At 55.4% G+C, this 18,815-nt stretch overlaps 1 protein-coding gene across 1 annotated transcript; it reads left to right on the top strand.

Annotated features, from left to right (window-relative positions):
• The first annotated feature begins 1,215 nt into the window (after positions 1–1,215).
• Positions 1,216–18,133, top strand: LOC121272319 (sodium/potassium-transporting ATPase subunit beta-2-like). The gene is made up of 7 exons (XM_041178928.1): positions 1,216–1,378; positions 11,279–11,407; positions 13,085–13,189; positions 13,310–13,515; positions 14,430–14,486; positions 17,166–17,261; positions 17,947–18,133. Exons 1-7 carry the CDS (start codon positions 1,270–1,272, stop codon positions 18,124–18,126), a joined length of 882 nt encoding a protein of 293 aa, XP_041034862.1. The 5' UTR covers positions 1,216–1,269; the 3' UTR covers positions 18,127–18,133.
• Positions 18,134–18,815: the final 682 nt, after the last annotated feature.

Below are 18,815 nucleotides of genomic sequence, written 5' to 3'. Positions count from 1 at the left end.
TCGCCATGGCGTCCTGTATACACTCCCCGCCCGCCGCCCCCCCAACCCCCACCACCCACCCCCTCCCCAGTCCTCGATGGGTGGGGGGGGGGGTGGGGCCGAAGTGTTTGTTATCGAGCGAGACGTGCCTTCCCCTCTGGCCCTCTCCGTCCGCTCGGGGTTTAATCTGAACCGCGTGACCCTGGCCCTGTCCAACAGGAGGCGGTATCGCGCCGGCCGAGGGTTTGACCAGGAGAATCCCGCGCGCGGGGCAGCGGCCGGAATCCTTTCGTTTCGTTTTTGCATGATTTTCTCTCTTGTGGAAAAAAAAAAATGACCCGTGTGAGAAGAGGTGAGCCGGGGTATCCGTCGTGCCTCCGAGGGCCACCGGCAGGGAAGCTGCCCCCCCCCCCCCCACTCCTCGTCGTCTCGGGCCACCCCCAGGCGCTCCCCGGGGCAGCCGCCGTCTGCGCACAGCAAGATCCCACCTCCGGGTGACGGAGAAACTGGGTGACCTGCATCTTTTTGCGGCCCGGCTGGTTGTTGGGGGAGAGGTATCGGGGTCCCCGGACACCGGAGTGTGTTGTGAAGTGGGGGGCGGGGGGGTGGGGGAAGCTGTGGGATTTTGCCACGTCAGCTTGTTTATACCTGGGTGGGGTTGGGGGTGGGGGTGGGGTGGTGGGGGGGGGGGTTTGCGGGGGCCTATTGATGTGGGGCGGTGTCGGAGGGGTGGGGTGGGGGTAGGGTTGGGGTGGTAGGGGGAACTTTATTAAAGGTGTTTAAGATGTTCAAATGGTTCAGGAGATAATTTCTTCTGGTTGATTAAGTGGGGGGGGGGTGGGGGTGGTGGGGTTTGGGTGGGGGGTGGGGGGGGGGAGTTAGCGGGAGGGGGCATGGGATTTCAGATGAAGCCTCCCGTAGCCGAATAGCCTGCCAACCTCCCCGGCGCCTGGGCCGGAGGCGGTCAGGCGCTGAGGGCGCCGTGTGGAACCCCAGCTGCACCCAAGGCACCCACTTTGGTGGGTGGGGTGGTGTGGGGGGTAAAGAAATCGCTTTGCTAAGCGAACGTGGGGCTGGCAAGTTAATATTAATGAGGCGGGGAGTGGCCGTGGATTTGCACACATGAATGTTAAGCAGGAGGAGGGTTATAAAAGTCCCGGAGCTCGAGGCTGGTCTGTCATTAGGGAGTGTTGGTTCTGGCTGTTGCTCTGAGCTAAATCTATCAGGATTAAACCTGTGACAGTAACAACGATTCTCCTTCCCTGACCTGCGCTCACAGCAGTGGTGAAGATGGCAGCAAAGGACAAGAAGTCCTGTGGACAGGTGATGGGCGAGTGGCGAGAGTTTCTCTGGAACCCCAGGACTCAGGAATTCCTGGGCAGGACAGGGTCCAGCTGGGGTAGGTGCTGCCCCTTTTCCTTCTCTCGTACAAATAAGGGAAGCCTTTGCCTCTTCCATCTTTGCAGTTTGCCAGGGTTCGGGTTGGTGCTGGGGAGGTGGGTGCTGCTGGGGAGGGGTGGAGCGTGCTGCTGGGGAGGGGAGGTGGGTGTTGCTGGGGAGGGGTGGAGCGTGCTGCTGGGGAGGGGAGGTGGGTGTTGCTGGGGAGGGGTGGAGGGTGTTGCTGGGGAGGGGAGGTGGGTGTTGCTGGGGAGGGGTGGAGGGTGTTGCTGGGGAGGGGAGGTGGGTGTTGCTGGGGAGGGGTGGAGGGTGTTGCTGGGGAGGGGAGGAGGGTGTTGCTGGGGAGGGGAGGTGGGTGTTGCTGGGGTGGTGGGTGTTGCTGGGGAGGGGAGGTGGGTGTTGCTGGGGAGGGGTGGAGGGTGTTGCTGGGGAGGGGAGGTGGGTGTTGCTGGGGAGGGGTGGAGGGTGTTGCTGGGGAGGGGAGGTGGGTGTTGCTGGGGAGGGGTGCTGGGGTGGAGGGTGTTGCTGGGGAGGGGTGCTGGGGTGGAGGGTGTTGCTGGGGAGGGGTGCTGGGGTGGAGGGTGTTGCTGGGGAGGGGTGCTGGGGTGGAGGGTGTTGCTGGGGAGGGGTGCTGGGGTGGAGGGTGTTGCTGGGGAGGGGTACTGGGGTGGAGGGTGTTGCTGGGGAGGGGTGGAGGGTGTTGCTGGGGAGGGGTGCTGGGGTGGATGGTGTTGCTGGGGAGGGGTGCTGGGGTGGAGGGTGTTGCTGGGGAGGGGTGGAGGGTGTTGCTGGGGAGGGGTGCTGGGGTGGAGGGTGTTGCTGGGGAGGGGTGCTGGGGTGGAGGGTGTTGCTGGGGAGGGGTGCTGGGGTGGAGGGTGTTGCTGGGGAGGGGTGCTGGGGTGGAGGGTGTTGCTGGGGAGGGGTACTGGGGTGGAGGGTGTTGCTGGGGAGGGGTGGAGGGTGTTGCTGGGGAGGGGTGCTGGGGTGGAGGGTGTTGCTGGGGAGGGGTGCTGGGGTGGAGGGTGTTGCTGGGGAGGGGTGCTGGGGTGGAGGGTGTTGCTGGGGAGGGGTACTGGGGTGGAGGGTGTTGCTGGGGAGGGGTGGAGGGTGTTGCTGGGGAGGGGTGCTGGGGTGGAGGGTGTTGCTGGGGAGGGGTGCTGGGGTGGAGGGTGTTGCTGGGGAGGGGTGCTGGGGTGGATGGTGTTGCTGGGGAGGGGTGCTGGGGTGGAGGGTGTTGCTGGGGAGGGGTGGAGGGTGTTGCTGGGGAGGGGTGCTGGGGTGGAGGGTGTTGCTGGGGAGGGGTGGAGGGTGTTGCTGGGGAGGGGTGCTGGGGTGGAGGGTGTTGCTGGGGAGGGGTGCTGGGGTGGAGGGTGTTGCTGGGGAGGGGTGCTGGGGTGGAGGGTGTTGCTGGGGAGGGGTGCTGGGGTGGAGGGTGTTGCTGGGGAGGGGTGCTGGGGTGGAGGGTGTTGCTGGGGAGGGGTGCTGGGGTGGAGGGTGTTGCTGGGGAGGGGTGCTGGGGTGGAGGGTGTTGCTGGGGAGGGGTGCTGGGGTGGAGGGTGTTGCTGGGGAGGGGAGGTGGGTGTTGCTGGGGAGGGGTGCTGGGGTGGATGGTGTTGCTGGGGAGGGGTGCTGGGGTGGAGGGTGTTGCTGGGGAGGGGTGCTGGGGTGGAGGGTGTTGCTGGGGAGGGGTGAAGGGTGTTGCTGGGGAGGGATGGAGGGTGTTGCTGGGGAGGGGAGGAGGGTGTTGCTGGGGAGGGGTGGAGGGTGTTGCTGGGGAGGGGTGCTGGGGTGGATGGTGTTGCTGGGGAGGGGTGCTGGGGTGGAGGGTGTTGCTGGGGAGGGGTGCTGGGGTGGAGGGTGTTGCTGGGGAGGGGTGGAGGGTGTTGCTGGGGAGGGGTGCTGGGGTGGAGGGTGTTGCTGGGGAGGGGTGGAGGGTGTTGCTGGGGAGGGGTGCTGGGGTGGAGGTGTTGCTGGGGAGGGGTGCTGGGGTGGAGGGTGTTGCTGGGGAGGGGTGCTGGGGTGGAGGGTGTTGCTGGGGAGGGGTGCTGGGGTGGAGGGTGTTGCTGGGGAGGGGTGCTGGGGTGTTGCTGGGGAGGGGTGCTGGGGTGTTGCTGGGGAGGGGTGGAGGGTGTTGCTGGGGAGGGGTGCTGGGGTGGAGGGTGTTGCTGGGGAGGGGTGGAGGGTGTTGCTGGGGAGGGGTGGAGGGTGTTGCTGGGGAGGGGTGGAGGGTGTTGCTGGGGAGGGGTGCTGGGGTGGAGGGTGTTGCTGGGGAGGGGTGCTGGGGTGGAGGGTGTTGCTGGGGAGGGGTGCTGGGGTGGAGGGTGTTGCTGGGGAGGGGTGCTGGGGTGTTGCTGGGGAGGGGTGCTGGGGTGGAGGGTGTTGCTGGGGAGGGGTGGAGGGTGTTGCTGGGAAGGGGAGGTGGGTGTTGCTGGGGAGGGGTGCTGGGGTGTTGCTGGGGAGGGGTGGAGGGTGTTGCTGGGGAGGGGTGTAGGGTGTTGCTGGGGAGGGGTGCTGGGGTGGAGGGTGTTGCTGGGGAGGGGTGCTGGGGTGTTGCTGGGGAGGGGTGGAGGGTGTTGCTGGGGAGGGGTGTAGGGTGTTGCTGGGGAGGGGTGCTGGGGTGGAGGGTGTTGCTGGGGAGGGGTGCTGGGGTGTTGCTGGGGAGGGGTGGAGGGTGTTGCTGGGGAGGGGTGTAGGGTGTTGCTGGGGAGGGGTGCTGGGGTGGAGGGTGTTGCTGGGGAGGGGTGCTGGGGTGTTGCTGGGGAGGGGTGGAGGTGTTGCTGGGGAGGGGTGCTGGGGTGGAGGGTGTTGCTGGGGAGGGGTGCTGGGGTGGAGGGTGTTGCTGGGGAGGGGTGGAGGGTGTTGCTGGGGAGGGGTGCTGGGGTGGAGGGTGTTGCTGGGGAGGGGTGCTGGGGTGTTGCTGGGGAGGGGTGCTGGGGTGGAGGGTGTTGCTGGGGAGGGGTGCTGGGGTGTTGCTGGGGAGGGGTGGAGGGTGTTGCTGGGGAGGGGTGGAGGGTGTTGCTGGGGAGGGGTGGAGGGTGTTGCTGGGGAGGGGTGGAGGGTGTTGCTGGGGAGGGGTGGAGGGTGTTGCTGGGGAGGGGTGGAGGGTGTTGCTGGGGAGGGGAGGTGGGTGTTGCTGGGGAGGGGAGGTGGGTGTTGCTGGGGAGGGGTGGAGGGTGTTGCTGGGGAGGGGTGGAGGGTGTTGCTGGGGAGGGGTGGAGGGTGTTGCTGGGGAGGGGAGGTGGGTGTTGCTGGGGAGGGGAGGTGGGTGTTGCTGGGGAGGGGTGGAGGGTGTTGCTGGGGAGGGGTGCTGGGGTGGAGGGTGTTGCTGGGGAGGGGTGCTGGGGTGGAGGGTGTTGCTGGGGAGGGGTGCTGGGGTGTTGCTGGGGAGGGGTGGAGGGTGTTGCTGGGGAGGGGTGCTGGGGTGGAGGGTGTTGCTGGGGAGGGGTGGAGGGTGTTGCTGGGGAGGGGTACTGGGGTGGAGGGTGTTGCTGGGGAGGGGTGCTGGGGTGTTGCTGGGGAGGGGTGGAGGGTGTTGCTGGGGAGGGGTGCTGGGGTGGAGGGTGTTGCTGGGGAGGGGTGGAGGGTGTTGCTGGGGAGGGGTGCTGGGGTGGAGGGTGTTGCTGGGGAGGGGTGGAGGGTGTTGCTGGGGAGGGGTGCTGGGGTGGAGGGTGTTGCTGGGGAGGGGTGCTGGGGTGGAGGGTGTTGCTGGGGAGGGGTGCTGGGGTGGAGGGTGTTGCTGGGGAGGGGTGGAGGGTGTTGCTGGGGAGGGGAGGTGGGTGTTGCTGGGGAGGGGTGGAGGGTGTTGCTGGGGTGGAGGGTGTTGCTGGGAAGGGGAGGTGGGTGTTGCTGGGGAGGGGTGGAGGGTGTTGCTGGGGAGGGGTGGAGGGTGTTGCTGGGGAGGGGTGGAGGGTGTTGCTGGGGAGGGGTGCTGGGGTGGAGGGTGTTGCTGGGGAGGGGTGGAGGGTGTTGCTGGGGAGGGGAGGTGGGTGTTGCTGGGGAGGGGTGGAGGGTGTTGCTGGGGTGGAGGGTGTTGCTGGAAGGGGAGGTGGGTGTTGCTGGGGAGGGGTGGAGGGTGTTGCTGGGGAGGGGTGGAGGGTGTTGCTGGGGAGGGGTGGAGGGTGTTGCTGGGGAGGGGTGCTGGGGTGGAGGGTGTTGCTGGGGAGGGGTGCTGGGGTGGATTTAGGGTTGAATTTCCACATCTGCCAAGACTTGTGTCTCTGGAGATTTTATAAATTTCTGGGGCTGTTTTTTATTTTGAAAAGGGGGTTTTGTCCGGCCCTGGAGAGAGATGTTGGGTGGGGTGGGGAGGCTGGGGGTTGGGTGGGTGCGGTGGGGGGAGGATGGGGTTAATGGGTTGGGTACATACTGGCCCACGCTTTCTAATACAGACCCCCTCCCCACCTGGTAACCCACCCCCACCACCGTCTCCAAACCTGGTTTCTGAGTTGCCGGTGGTATTATTTATCCAGAGAACAGCATCAGAAATAGGGGGTAATACCCCTCCCAATACAGGGGAAAATCCCAGTTTACAGGGGACAGATCTCTCCCCCCCACCGCCCCCACCACAAATACAGGGGCAAGACCCCTGCCCAAATACAGTAGATAGAATCCCCCCCCCACCACCCAATAAAGGAGCTATAACCCCACAAGGTACAGGGGATAGACTCCCCCAATACAGAAGAGAGACCCCCCCATACAATGGTTAGACACCCCCCCTACCAATACAGAGGAGAGACTCCCCACAATACAACACCTAGACCACCACAAAATACAGGGGATAGATCTCCCCCTTCCAAATACAGGGGCTAGACCTCACTCCCCCTCCCCATTCCCCTCGAATCTGATCACTGTGGGCTTTGTGAGTTAGTTTACTTGACCAGGTGGGATGTTGGAAATGTTAATAAAGGTTCCGGGGCCAAGCAATTGGATCGCGGATCAACAAATGATCTCACTGAAACCGGCTTGAGGGGCTGAATGGCCTCCTCCTGTTCGCCCCCTTCAGGAAAGGGAGGCAGTTAAATGGATGCGGTTCAAGGGTCAAATGTCACCCAGCCTGCGGTGGGTCATTCACAGCCTGGGTTGTTCAGTGAACGTAAATGTGTATCATTGCAGTTGGAGTCATTATTTCTGAGCGTAATAATCTGTGCAGAAGCTGTATGGAGATTAATGCATCGCATTGTACCATTCATCAAAGCAGCCGTGGAATTATAACCTGGACAATCGTGCAACCCCCTGACTCCACCCCCAACCCCATCCACGTGTGCTCTGCCCAGGCCCACTCCCACCCCCACCCCGATTGACACTGTTCCTGCTCCCCAGAGTGCCATGTGACATGTGGTTGGGGTCTCCGTGAATAGGCTGTCTCGCCTCCTGTACATCACAGTGGCTCAGTAAGTGAGAATTACGGATCTGGTTTGATCGGCAGTCGTCTTGAGTTCGTTTCTTGGCCAGGCCAGTGTCTCTTGCCCATCCCTAATTGCCCGCTTGAGAAGGTGGTGGGTGAGCTGCTGCCTTCTTGAACCGCTGCAGTCCCATGTGGTGTAGGTACACCCACCGCGCTGTTAGGGAGGGAGTTCCGGGATTTTGACCCAGCGACAGTGAAGGAACGGCCGATATATTTCCAAGTCAGGATGGTGAGTGGCTTGGAGGGGAACTTCCAGGTGGTGGTGTTCCCCATGTGTCTGCTGCCCTTGTCCTTCTAGATGATAGAAGTCATGGGTTTGGAAGGTGCTGTCGAAGGAGCCTTGGTGAGTTGCTGCAGTGCATCTTCTACACACCATATGAGACGCTATAACTGGTCTCAGATTTGGCAGACGGTGGAGACTGGTGGGGAGTGGAGGGGAGGTGGTGGTGAAGGGAGAATCAGTCTAACTTTCTCAGTCACCATATTGTGGGGTTAGGTGGGATGTGTGGGTGGGTGTCCCCAATGTTTAACTCTCAAACGCCAGCCTCACTTTGGTTAGGTACCGGAGGAGACTCTCTCGGGCCCTGAATTTAAGACACAGGGGTGGTCTTTTCCCATTCATCCAAAGAGGCCATTCAGCCCATCGCATCTGTGGCTGGCTGCACACTGGAGCTCCCTACGCCGACTCCATCTCCCTGCTCCCACCCTGCAGCCCCCCCCACCCCCCAACCCCCCACCACCCCCCTCCCCCGCAAGGCTCTTTCTCTGGGCCCTTTTTCCATATTTATCCTCTTCAAAATATTTATCCAATTGTCTCCCAAAATGGGATTGACTTTCACCATCAAGGATTGCAGCATCTTGGATCGTGAGTTGGCTGTTAACTCTCAGCTTCTGTACTAACCTGACTCTTGGCGAAGGAGCCCTGGTGAGTGACCCCCGTCCCCCCACACCCCCTCTTGGCCTCCCCTTCCACAGAGGCTCAGCACAGAGGGTGAATTGAGGCTTTTGGGCAGGAAGGGTGAGGTGAGGCAGAATTTAAATGAGGGTGTAAGAACGGAGGGAACTGGGAATGTTTGTCCGCAAATCTTTGTAGGTGACAGGATAAGGTGATAAGTCTATTTTTAAAAAAAAGAGTATAGGATCCTTGACTTTAAATACCTAAAAGCTAAGCCCTTTATAAATCACTGGTTAGGTCCCAGCTGGAGTCTTGTGTTCAATTCCGGTCTCCGCACTTGGGGAAGGATGTTGAGGCCTTGGGGAGGGTGCGGAGGGAGATTTACTAGAATGTTCCCAGGGCTGAGGGAGTTCAGTTCATGTGGAGAGACTGGAGAAGCTGGGATTGTTCTCCTTAGAGCAGAGAAGGTTAAGGGGGAGATTGAATAGAGGCGTTCAAAATCATGAGGGGTTTGGATAGAGTCAATGATGAGAAACTGTTTCCAGGGGCAGGAGGGTTGGTAACCAGAAGGACACAGATTGAAGAGAATCGGGAAAAGGACCTGAGGGGGAGATGAGGAGAAGGTTTATTTACACAGCGAGTTGTTGTGATCTGGAAGCAGATTCAATAGGAACTTTCAACAGGGAATTGGATAAATACCTGAAGGGGAAAAAATTGCAGGGCTGGGGGTTGGGGAAGAGCAGGAAGGAGCAGGGCTCTTGGGATAGATCTTTCAAAGAGCCAGCACAGGCATGATGAGCTAAATGGCCTCCTCCTGTGCTGTATTGATGTATGATTAGCTTATTCATTAAGTGGAAGAGGGTGGTGAATCTTTGGAATTCTCCATCCAGAGGACTGTGGATACTCCGTTGTTGAGTATACTGAAGGTTGAGGTTGGTGGATTATTTGGACTCTGTGGGATTTGGGGAGGGTGGAGTTGAGTTGGATGATCAGCCATGATCTTATCGAACTGTACAGCAGGCTAGAGGGGCTGAATGGCCTCCTTCAGCTCTTACTGCTTATGAGAACAGAGCTTTTACCAGGTTACGCAGAGGGTAGTGAGTGTCTAGAATTCGCTGCCAGAGGAGGTGGTGGAAGGAGGTTTGATAGTGGGGTTTAAGAGCCAGCTTGACAAATACATGAATAGGATGGGAATAGAGGGATACGGACCCCAGTAGTGCAAAATGTTTTAGTATGACAGGCAATATGATCGGCGCAGGCTTGGAGGGCCGAAGGGCCTGTTCCTGTGCTGTACTTTTCTATGGTCTTTGTTCTTTGTTCTAAATACTGATGCACTTTTCATAGGTTCAGTCCTGAGAGAAAGGGAGCTTTGATTGTAAGAGTGTGTTAGCTGAAGCTGGTGTGAATCTGGATTGTAGCAGTGGCAAATATTACCAAACAGGGCAATTGCCAGTCTGACCTGCTGCTTCGGAAGTGCCTAAAGAAGTCAGAAGGTTACTGTATCTCGCAGGAGAGAGGTCAGTGTGCAGTTAACAGGAGACTCCAACCAGTTCAACAGCTACTCATGTCATGTTCAAACTGCTTCAAGTGTGGAGAAAAGAAGATCTCAACCACTCAGATCAAATGTTTCATCCCAATTCAACACCTGAGTTATAATCTCTCCAACAGCTTGCAGTCACAGTGCGGCACTCCCTCAGTACTGACCCTCCGACAGTGCGGCGCTCCCTCAGCACTGACCCTCTGACGGTGCGGCGCTCCCTCAGTACTGACCCTCTGACAGTGCGGCACTCCCTCAGCACTGACCCTCCGACAGTGCGGCGCTCCCTCAGTACTGACCCTCCGACAGTGCGACGCTCCCTCAGCACTGACCCTCTGACAGTGCGGCGCTCCCTCAGCACTGACCCTCTGACGGTGCGGCGCTCCCTCAGTACTGACCCTCTGACAGTGCTACACTCCCTCAGTACTGACCCTCCGACAGTGCGGCACTCCCTCAGTACTGACCCTCTGACAGTGCGGCACTTCCTCAGCACTGACCCTCCGACAGTGCGGCACTCCGTCAGTACTGACCCTACGATGGTGTGGCGCTCCCTCAGCACTGACCCTCCGACAGTGCGGCACTCCCTCAGTACTGACCCTACGATGGTGTGGCGCTCCCTCAGTACTGACCCTCCGACAGTGCAGCACTCCCTCAGTACTGACCCTCTGACAGTGCAGCACTCCCTCAGTACTGACCCTCGGACAGTGCAGCACTCCCTCAGTACTGACCCTCTGACAGTGCTACACTCCCTCAGTACTGACCCTCCGACAGTGCGGCAATCCCTCAGTACTGACCCTCTGACAGTGCGGCACTTCCTCAGCACTGACCCTCCGACAGTGCGGCACTCCGTCAGTACTGACCCTCCGACAGTGCGGCACTCCCTCAGTACTGACCCTCCGACAGTGCGGCACTCCCTCAGTACTGACCCTCCGACAGTGCGGCACTCCCTCAGTACTGACCCTCCGACGGGCTAGTCATCATGTCCATCCTTAGTGTCCCACCTTCCCATGGTCAGTTTGAAAGCCCGCAGGATGATTCACGTGTGTCAGTCAATAAAACATCTTCTACCCCCTCCACCCACCCCATCTTCAATATTTTTACAACCGAAAATGGAATCTGTTTTCTTTTAAAAGTCTAGACAAAGAGATAGCGAGAGGTGGGTTTGAATCCTGGCTGCGAAACACATTGGGGATAGGGAGGGTTTTATTCAATGGCTGACATTGGGTGAAATTGTAAATATCCTTTCACGGTTTACCACAGAGAGGAAACTGGAGGGAATCCCTTCACTTAGTCTAGCTCACAACTGACGTACATATCGATAAGGGTTACAATTGTTTAACATTTTCACCCAGGGACTTAGGAACATGAGGAGGCCATTCAGCCCCTTGAGCCTGTTCCCTCCCCACCCCCCCCCCCACCCCCAATTCAACTAGGTTGTGGCTGGTCTGTATTTTAACTCTAATTTCCCACCTCAGTTCGTAACCCTTAATCCCCTTACCCAACAAAAATCTCTCCATCTTAGTTTGGAAATTTCCAGCTGAACCCCCTTCCCAGCCTTTTTTTGTTGGGGTGGGCGGTGGGGAGAGATCTCCAGATTTCGACTCCCACCCCCCCCCACTCCCCGTGTGCTTCCTGAAATCAGGATAGTTTTGGATGCGTTTAAGGGCAAGCTGGGCCAGCACACTCTAGAGAAAGGATTGGAAGGGTGTGTTGGTGGAGTGAGATGATTTGTAAGGTGGGAGCTTGGTGGTGTTTTATAATTCTTTCACAGGGTGTAGGCCAGCAGTTGTTGCCTACCCCTAATCGCCCTTGAAGTGAAGCTGTTGGGCCGAAGTGACTGTTTCCTGGTGTTGCGCACCTACGCAGAGGGACACTCACTGTCCCATCAGGAACACGAGCTGGAGGAACCCGTTTCAGGCTTGCCTTCCACGTTATGTCCAGCGGTGGTCAGATGTCCTTCATCAGGCCTGAAGCGGAGGGGGAGGGGGAAAGGGTAGACCCAGCTGGGACAATCTCTCTCATGAACGCACTGATACTTTGCGATGGGTTTTTTTGTCTCTTGCAGCGCTGATTCTGCTGTTTTACGTGGTGTTTTATACCTTCCTGACTGGCCTCTTCAGTCTGACCATGTGGGTGATGCTGCAGACGGTAAACGAATACACGCCGAAATATCAAGACCGAATCACAAACCCAGGTAAAGACATTCTCACGGCCGTATCATAATAACCCAATGACATTCTGTCCTTGACACAGAGGGTTTGGGAACAGGAGGAGGCTGTCCTGCCGTTCAGTTCGATCATGGCTGATCTGCCTCTCAAATCCATCTAATCTCTACTTCCCTCGGTACCCCCGACCCAACAAAAAAATCTCTCAATCGCAGTTTCAAAACTTCCTCTCGGCTCCCAGTCTCGACGGCTTTTTTGGTGGGGAGAGAGTTCCAGATTCCTGCTCCCCTCTGACATCACCCCTGAACGGCTGGGGTCCAATTGGAAGGTTCTGTTCCCCCCCCCACCCCCTTGTTCTGTACTTCCGCACCCGTCCCCAGAAGAAACACTATCTTACATTTAAACAGCTTGATCAGATCACCTCTTAACCCTAAACTCGAGGGAATACAAGTCTGGTCAGTGCACCCCGTCCTCCTAATTTAACCCCGGTATCATTCCAGTGAATTTGCAGAGCCATTCCCTCCAAGGCCTGAGGTGTGGGGCCCAGAAATGGACCCAGATGGGATCTGACTAAAGGTCACTTCCTCCTCCATAATCCAGCCCCCCCTCGAGATTCAGGCCAACATTTAAATTTAAACACTTGAATGTTTAAACATTCAAACAAGTAAAATCAAGGCCCCACTTAGGAAGACGGTGCCATAGTAGCTGATAATCCCGAGGCCCAGGCTAATCCTCTGTGCATCTGGGTTCAAATCCCACCATAGGCAGATGGTAGGATTAAAATTCAACTAATACATCTGGAATTGAGAGCTAGACTCAGTAATTTCTTTTTTTATTCATTGATGGGATGTGAGCTTCGCTGGCTGGGCCCAGCGTTTATTGCCATTCGCTAATTGCCCCTTGAGAAGGTGGGGGTGAGCTGCCTTCTTGTACCGTTGCAATCCATGTGGTGTAGGTACACCCACAGCGCTGTTAGGGAGGGAGTTCCAGGATTTTGACCCAGCGACAGTGAAGGAACGGCCGATATATTTCCAAGTCAGGATGATGAGTGACTTGGAGGGGAACTTGCAGGTGGTGGTGTTTCCATCTATCTGCAGCCCTTGTCCTTCCAGATGGTAGCAATTGTGGGTTTGGAAAGTGACCACGAAACTGTCATCAATTGTGGTAAAAATCCATCTGGGGTCACTAATGCCCTTTAGGGAAGGAAATCTGCCATCCTTACCCGGTCTGGCCTCTTTGTGACTCCAGTCCCACAGCAATGTGGCTGGCTCTTAACTGCCCTCTGAAATGGCCCAGCAAGCCACTGATTTCAAGGGCAATTAGGGATGGGCAACACACGCTGACCATGCCAGTGATGCCCTCATCCCATGAAAGAATGCATTTTTAAAAATCCCAAAAGCCTTTCTGATTGCTCTCTGTACCTGTCCACAAGCCTGGAATGAATTTGTACGCCTGGACACTGAGATCGCTTCCTACTGTCTTACAAGGTTCTGGAACTTTCGAAGAGGGCAGCCTTTGGTTTTCTGTTTTATGTTATAAGTTCTGTTGATCGAGGAGGCCTTGAACACAGTCCAGTATGGGTTACCAGGACTGAATGGCCTGTTTCTGTGCTGTAAATGCTATGTAGAATGTCCATTAACAACAGCACTAATTGTGGGTTTAATATTCTTTGGCGGGTGAGTCACAGATTGGGTTTCTTATTGCAGGCCTGATGATCCGTCCAAGAACAGAGAGCCTTTATGTTGGGTTTAATGTGACACAGGAAACTACCTGGCAGAGCTACGTAAATGCCCTCAATGCTTACCTGGACTGTGAGTAGGCATCAGTGAACAGCTGTTACTGACTTTACCCCACACTTTCTCATTCCTCTCCCATCTTGCTCCTTTCATGAGGTGCCGAGCTCTGATGGTGACATCTTTCTGTTCCTCCAGCCTACAACGACAGTGTCCAGGTTTCCACCAATGATCAGTGCAAGCCGGGGAAGTACTACCTGCAGGAGGATAGTGGGGATGTGAGAAACACGCCCAAGAGATCGTGTCAGTTCAATCGCACCATGCTGGGTCAATGCTCGGGGCTCGAAGACAAGACTTATGGATACAGTGAGGGCAAACCCTGCATTTTCATCAAGATGAATAAGGTGAGTTAGTGAGACTGTTTCAGTCAGCTTCGTATACAACAAGGGTTATTTACAGCACAGCAAGAGGCCATACAACCCTTCAAGTCCACGCAGAGCAAACCAGTCAATCCCACTGCCCCACCCCGATCCCCAGAGCCAAACCGGTTTATTTCCCTTGAGCCTGTCTGATTTCCCTTTGAGGGAATCGACGTCTTTCCAAGTCCAAGTCATTGCCACCCACTGTGTAAAAACGTTCCTTCTTGCATTCTCCGGTCGGAGGGTCAGTGCTGAGGGAGTGCCGCGCTGTCGGAGGGTCAGTGCTGAGGGAGTGCCGCGCTGTCGGAGGGTCAGTACTGAGGGAGTGTCGCACTGTCGGAGGGACAGTACTGAGGGAGTGCCGCACTGTCGGAGGGTCAGTGCTGAGGGAGTGCCACACTGTGGGAGGGTCAGTGCTGAGGGAGTGCCGCACTGTGGGAGGGTCGGTACTGAGGGAGTGTCGCACTGTCGGAGGGTCGGTACTGAGGGAGTGTCGCACTGTCGGACGGTCAGTACTGAGGGAGTGTCGCACTGTGGGAGGGTCGGTACTGAGGGAGGGCTGCACTGTCAGAGGAGCAGGATTGAGAGGTGAAACCAATGCCCCAATTGTCCTCTCACGTGGACATAAATGATCTCATGGCTGTTACTCAAAGTAGAGCTGGGGGGTTTTCACTCCACTGTTTTGGCCAATATTTATCTCTCAACCATCACTAACACAAGTTATCTGGTGATTACCCCATTACTTTTTGTGGGACCTTGCTGTCCGCAAATTGTGTTTCCTATGTTCCAACAGGGAATACACTTCAAAAAGTACCTCACTGGCTGTAAACGCTGTGCAATGTCCTGACAGGGTGAGAGGCATTGGCAAAATACAGGATTTTTCATTTCTTCTCTTTCAGATTATTGGCTTCCTGCCTGGTGAAGGGAAGACTCCATATGTGTCCTGTGAAGGGAAGGTTAGTGGTTTGAGGATTCCTTGTGCTTTGCATTGACCATCCCTCCACACAGGAGATCACCCTGAATGCAGTTAACCATCTCTGTGTCTCATTTCATCCCTTCTGCTCTCCATTGCATTGGACGATCATAGGTAAAAGTTGGCCAAAAAAACTGGGTAAGATGCTTAAAAGTTACCAGGATAAAGTAGACAGTAGAGAGTTGGCTTGCTTTGGCAATGAGTCATTAAAACCTACCCTCTGGGTGCGGTTCACCACTAAGTTGACCCTTGGCTTGTAGTTAATGGGGCATGAACTCTGCTTCAATGCTGCCTTCTAGATTAGTATGTAGAGTTTAGCCAACTGAACAAGTACTGCTTGTTTTTTGAATCCTAATCCTTTTCGCTTGAATTCCACTACTTCGAGTTGTTTCCATTGACTCTCCCTGGTGCCAAAGAGGCAGAGGGTACATTACGTTGTCCACGTTGTAGGAAAGCAGAGCAAAGGAGCAGATCTTCACTCAAAGAGAGCTTAAGGGAAATGTAGAGCAGCCAGAGCAGGCTGTGTCTTCTTTAAGGCCTTCAGTGGCTCAGAGCTTGTCAACAACAGCAGCCTGAATTTATATAGCAACTTTATTCAGAGTAAAATATCCCAAGGTGCCTCACAGGGGCAAAGTTTGACACGGAACTACGCGAGGAGCTATTGGGACAGGTGACAAAAAGTTCAGGCGAAGGGGTCATTTTGAGGAGCATCTTAAAGGAGGAGAGAGAGGCGGAGAGGTTTAGGGAGGGAGTTCCAAAGCTTAGGCCCCAGGCAGCTGAAGACCTGGCCACCAATGGTGGAGCGATGGAAATCGGGGGATGCTCAAGAGGCCGGAACTGGAGGAACGCAGGGACCTCAGAGAGCTGGAAGAGGATTTGATGTTATTTGTTGAATATGAAAGTTGATGGTGGTTTTGAGGTTTGGATAGAATACGGAGCATCAACCCTTTGGCATTCCTCAACTTGGACAGAGTTTTAGGGGATTGGGGCACAGTTCTCCTGAAATCACAGGAAGAGTTCAGAAGGAGACTCTTCAGCTTAGTAGATCTTCAATTGATCTCTTGAGTAAGGGGACCAAAGAAACCTTGAGTTGTTTCTACTGAGGTATTGTGTTTAAGTAGTCAGGAGAGACATCTAGCCTCTCCTATCCACTTCAACCCCCTCAGTGTCAATTGAAGAACATCCTTCCCTCTAATACTGCACCTGTTTCCAGTCATTCCATAGGATTATTTAGGATAGATGGCACAGAAACAGGCCATTCAGCCCAAGCACATCATGCTGGTGTTTATCCTCCACTTGAGCCCCCTCCCATCTTTCCTTGTCTAAATCTATCATTGTAACCCTCTGTTCCTTTCTTCCTCGTGTATTTATCCAGCTTCCTCTAAAATGTCTCTGCGCTATCCACCTCAACCATTCCCTTTCCGAGCGAGTTCCTCATTCTCCACACTCTCTGGGTAAAGAAGTTTTTTCTGACTTCCCTGTTGATCAGACCACAACTCTCAATGTTTTCCTACAAGGTATCAGCTCTGGGTTGCACCCTCTGCTCTGATTATGACATTATGGTTTCAAGTCTTGCTCCAGAGACTTGAGCTCAAAATCTAGGCTGACAATCCCAGTGCAGTGCTGAGGGAGTGCCGCACTGTCGGAGCGTCTGTACTGAGGGAGTGCCGCACTGTCGGAGCGTCAGTACTGAGGGAGTGCCGCACTGTCGGAGCGTCTGTACTGAGGGAGTGCCGCACTGTCGGAGCGTCAGTACTGCGGGAGTGCCGCACTGTCGGAGCGTCAGTACTGAGGGAGTGCCGCACTGTCGGAGCGTCAGTACTGAGGGAGTGCCGCACTGTCGGAGCATCGGTACTGAGGGAGAGCCGCACTGTCGGAGCGTCAATACTGAGGGAGTGCCGCACTGTCAGAGCGTCAGTACTGAGGGAGTGCCGCACTGTCAGACGGTCAGTACTGAGGGAATGCCGCACTGTTGGAGCGTCAGTACTGAGGGAGTGCTGCACTGTCAGACGGTCAGTACTGAGGGAGTGCCGCACTGTCAGAGCGTCAGTACCAAGGGAGGGCAGCACTGTCAGGGTGGCAACTTTCAGATGGGCTGTTAAATTGAGTCTGCCTATCAGATGGACATTAAATAGCCCACAGCTGCAAATTCATCAAATAGCTGAGGAGTGTTTCTCTGGTCAATAATCATTCTTGAATCAAAAATTAAAAACAGGTATCCACACAGTGCCTGCGCTCTCCTGCTGTCTCTGTCTCTCTCTCTCTCTCTTTCTCTCTCCCCCTCTCATCCTCTCACTCCCTTTCTCTCACTCTCTACCTCCCATTCCTTCTCTCGCTCTTCTCTCTCTCCCATCCTCTCATTAATTTCCAGTGCCTGTTCGATTCACTCCTGCACCCAAATATGTACATTTTGATAAAAGCAAAGGACTGCGGAAGCTGGAAATCCAAAACAAAAACAAAACTACCTGGAAAAACTCAGCAGGTCAGGCAACATCGGTGGAGAGGAACACAGGTGACGTTTCGAGTCCTCATGAACTAAATTCTGTTGAAGGGTCACGCGGACTCGAAACGTCAACCGTGCTCCTCTTCACCGATGTACATGTTGAATTTGAGCAGTTGAAACAACTCACTCAGATATCTTTTCCTTTTGTTTCATGTTCAGGTTAAAGATACCAATAAAGTTCGTGAGGTACAATATTTCCCTCCCAATGGAACCCTGGACTTGATGTACTTCCCATATTATGGAAAGAAGGCACATGTGAGTAATCTGGATTTAGATTCCGGGGCCTAGACACCTGCAATTTGTCCTGGTCATGATGATGTTGACAAATTGTGTGTTGCTTTTCCCCCACCACTGCCTCCATCTGAGGCCCACTCTCCTTTGACCCCACTCACACCAGGTCAACCCATTCCAATGTCTGTGCGGCGTTTAGCAAACGAGGGTGGGAGTGACCAGCGGTCATGTGAGGCAGCACCAACCGGCTGCTGAAGGGCTCCTGGCTTCTCCTAAGAAGTCACCCGTTTCTCCTTCAACATACCACAGGGGAGACGCCAAGACCAGAGCCCATTTCTATTGACAGAGGAAGAACGTGAACCTGTATTTACATAAAGCCATCGTTAAACGTGCACAGGCGGCGATTATAAATCCGAGTTTGACAGCCATCCGCATCAGGAGACAATGGGACAGGTGACTCAGTCTAAGATGTAGGTTTTGAGGAGTGTCTTAAAGGAAGTGAGAGAGAGAGAGAGAGAGAGAGAAAGGGACGGAGAGGTTTAGGGAGGGAATTCCAGAGTGTAGGGGCCCAAGCAGCTGAAGGCACGGCTGCCAAATGGTGGAGCGATGGGAAATTGGGGGCTGCTCAAGACTGATGGAGTGTTGGACAGGAGATTGATTGGCTGTACGCTTTGGATACACCAACTGTTAATTCTTCTCTGTTTTGTAGGTGAACTACACACAGCCATTGGTGGCAGTGAAGTTTGTGAATATAACACACAACACTGATGTCAACATTGAATGCAAAGTTTATGGGTCAAATGTGAAGAATGATGACGAGCGGGACAAATTTGCCGGCAGGGTAGTCTTCACACTCAACATTGGCTCGGGTGGAGCAGGAGCCTCTTAAATGTTTTGCATTGGACATGTTTTACTTGGCAGGTGGGGATACACCATGGGTGGGTGGGTGGGTGGGTGGGATGGGGTGGGAAGGGGAGATGAGGTCTGGCAAAAATTAGGGAGAAGAGGAGCCCTGGACATTGACCTACAGCCTTCTAGATCACGGGTGATCAGAATCCAATCAAGTAGCCTGATCTCCGCCTCCCCCCAGTCCAGCTTTAGATTGCACACCAACAGGAGCTGAGGCACCAAGAAGATAATGTCCTGTGTAAGAGTGAGAGACCCCCATCTACTGGAATCTTGGACCAACACATCAGCATTTCACTCTCCCTCGGTCTGACTGTTAAGAGTGCTGGGCCCTCTTGCATCTAACCCGGGGATTTAAGAAACAGTGTCTCCTTCACCTACGTAAATAAAGCAATATGTAATCTTTCATATCCTTCATATATCTTCAGCTTCGTTAGGCTCCTATATCTCCACAATTTCTGGTGTGTGGCCTTTGATGACACTTTGGTGAGACCCTTAAAAAATGGGTTTCAGTTTTCCTGGGGATTGCAATGCCTCACCTCAGCTCACCCTCCATCCCATCCCCATCCTCCATCCCATCCCATCCTGTCCTGCCTGAAAATTCACCCCCTTCACCTTCTTCTGTAAGGTGTACGTACAACACACAAAGGAACCCACATCAAATGCCTTGAG

Source organism: Carcharodon carcharias, chromosome 33 (assembly GCF_017639515.1).
Source record: "Carcharodon carcharias isolate sCarCar2 chromosome 33, sCarCar2.pri, whole genome shotgun sequence".
Classification (NCBI taxonomy): Eukaryota; Metazoa; Chordata; class Chondrichthyes; order Lamniformes; family Lamnidae; genus Carcharodon; species Carcharodon carcharias.
This window is presented reverse-complemented; position numbering and strand designations above follow the sequence as displayed.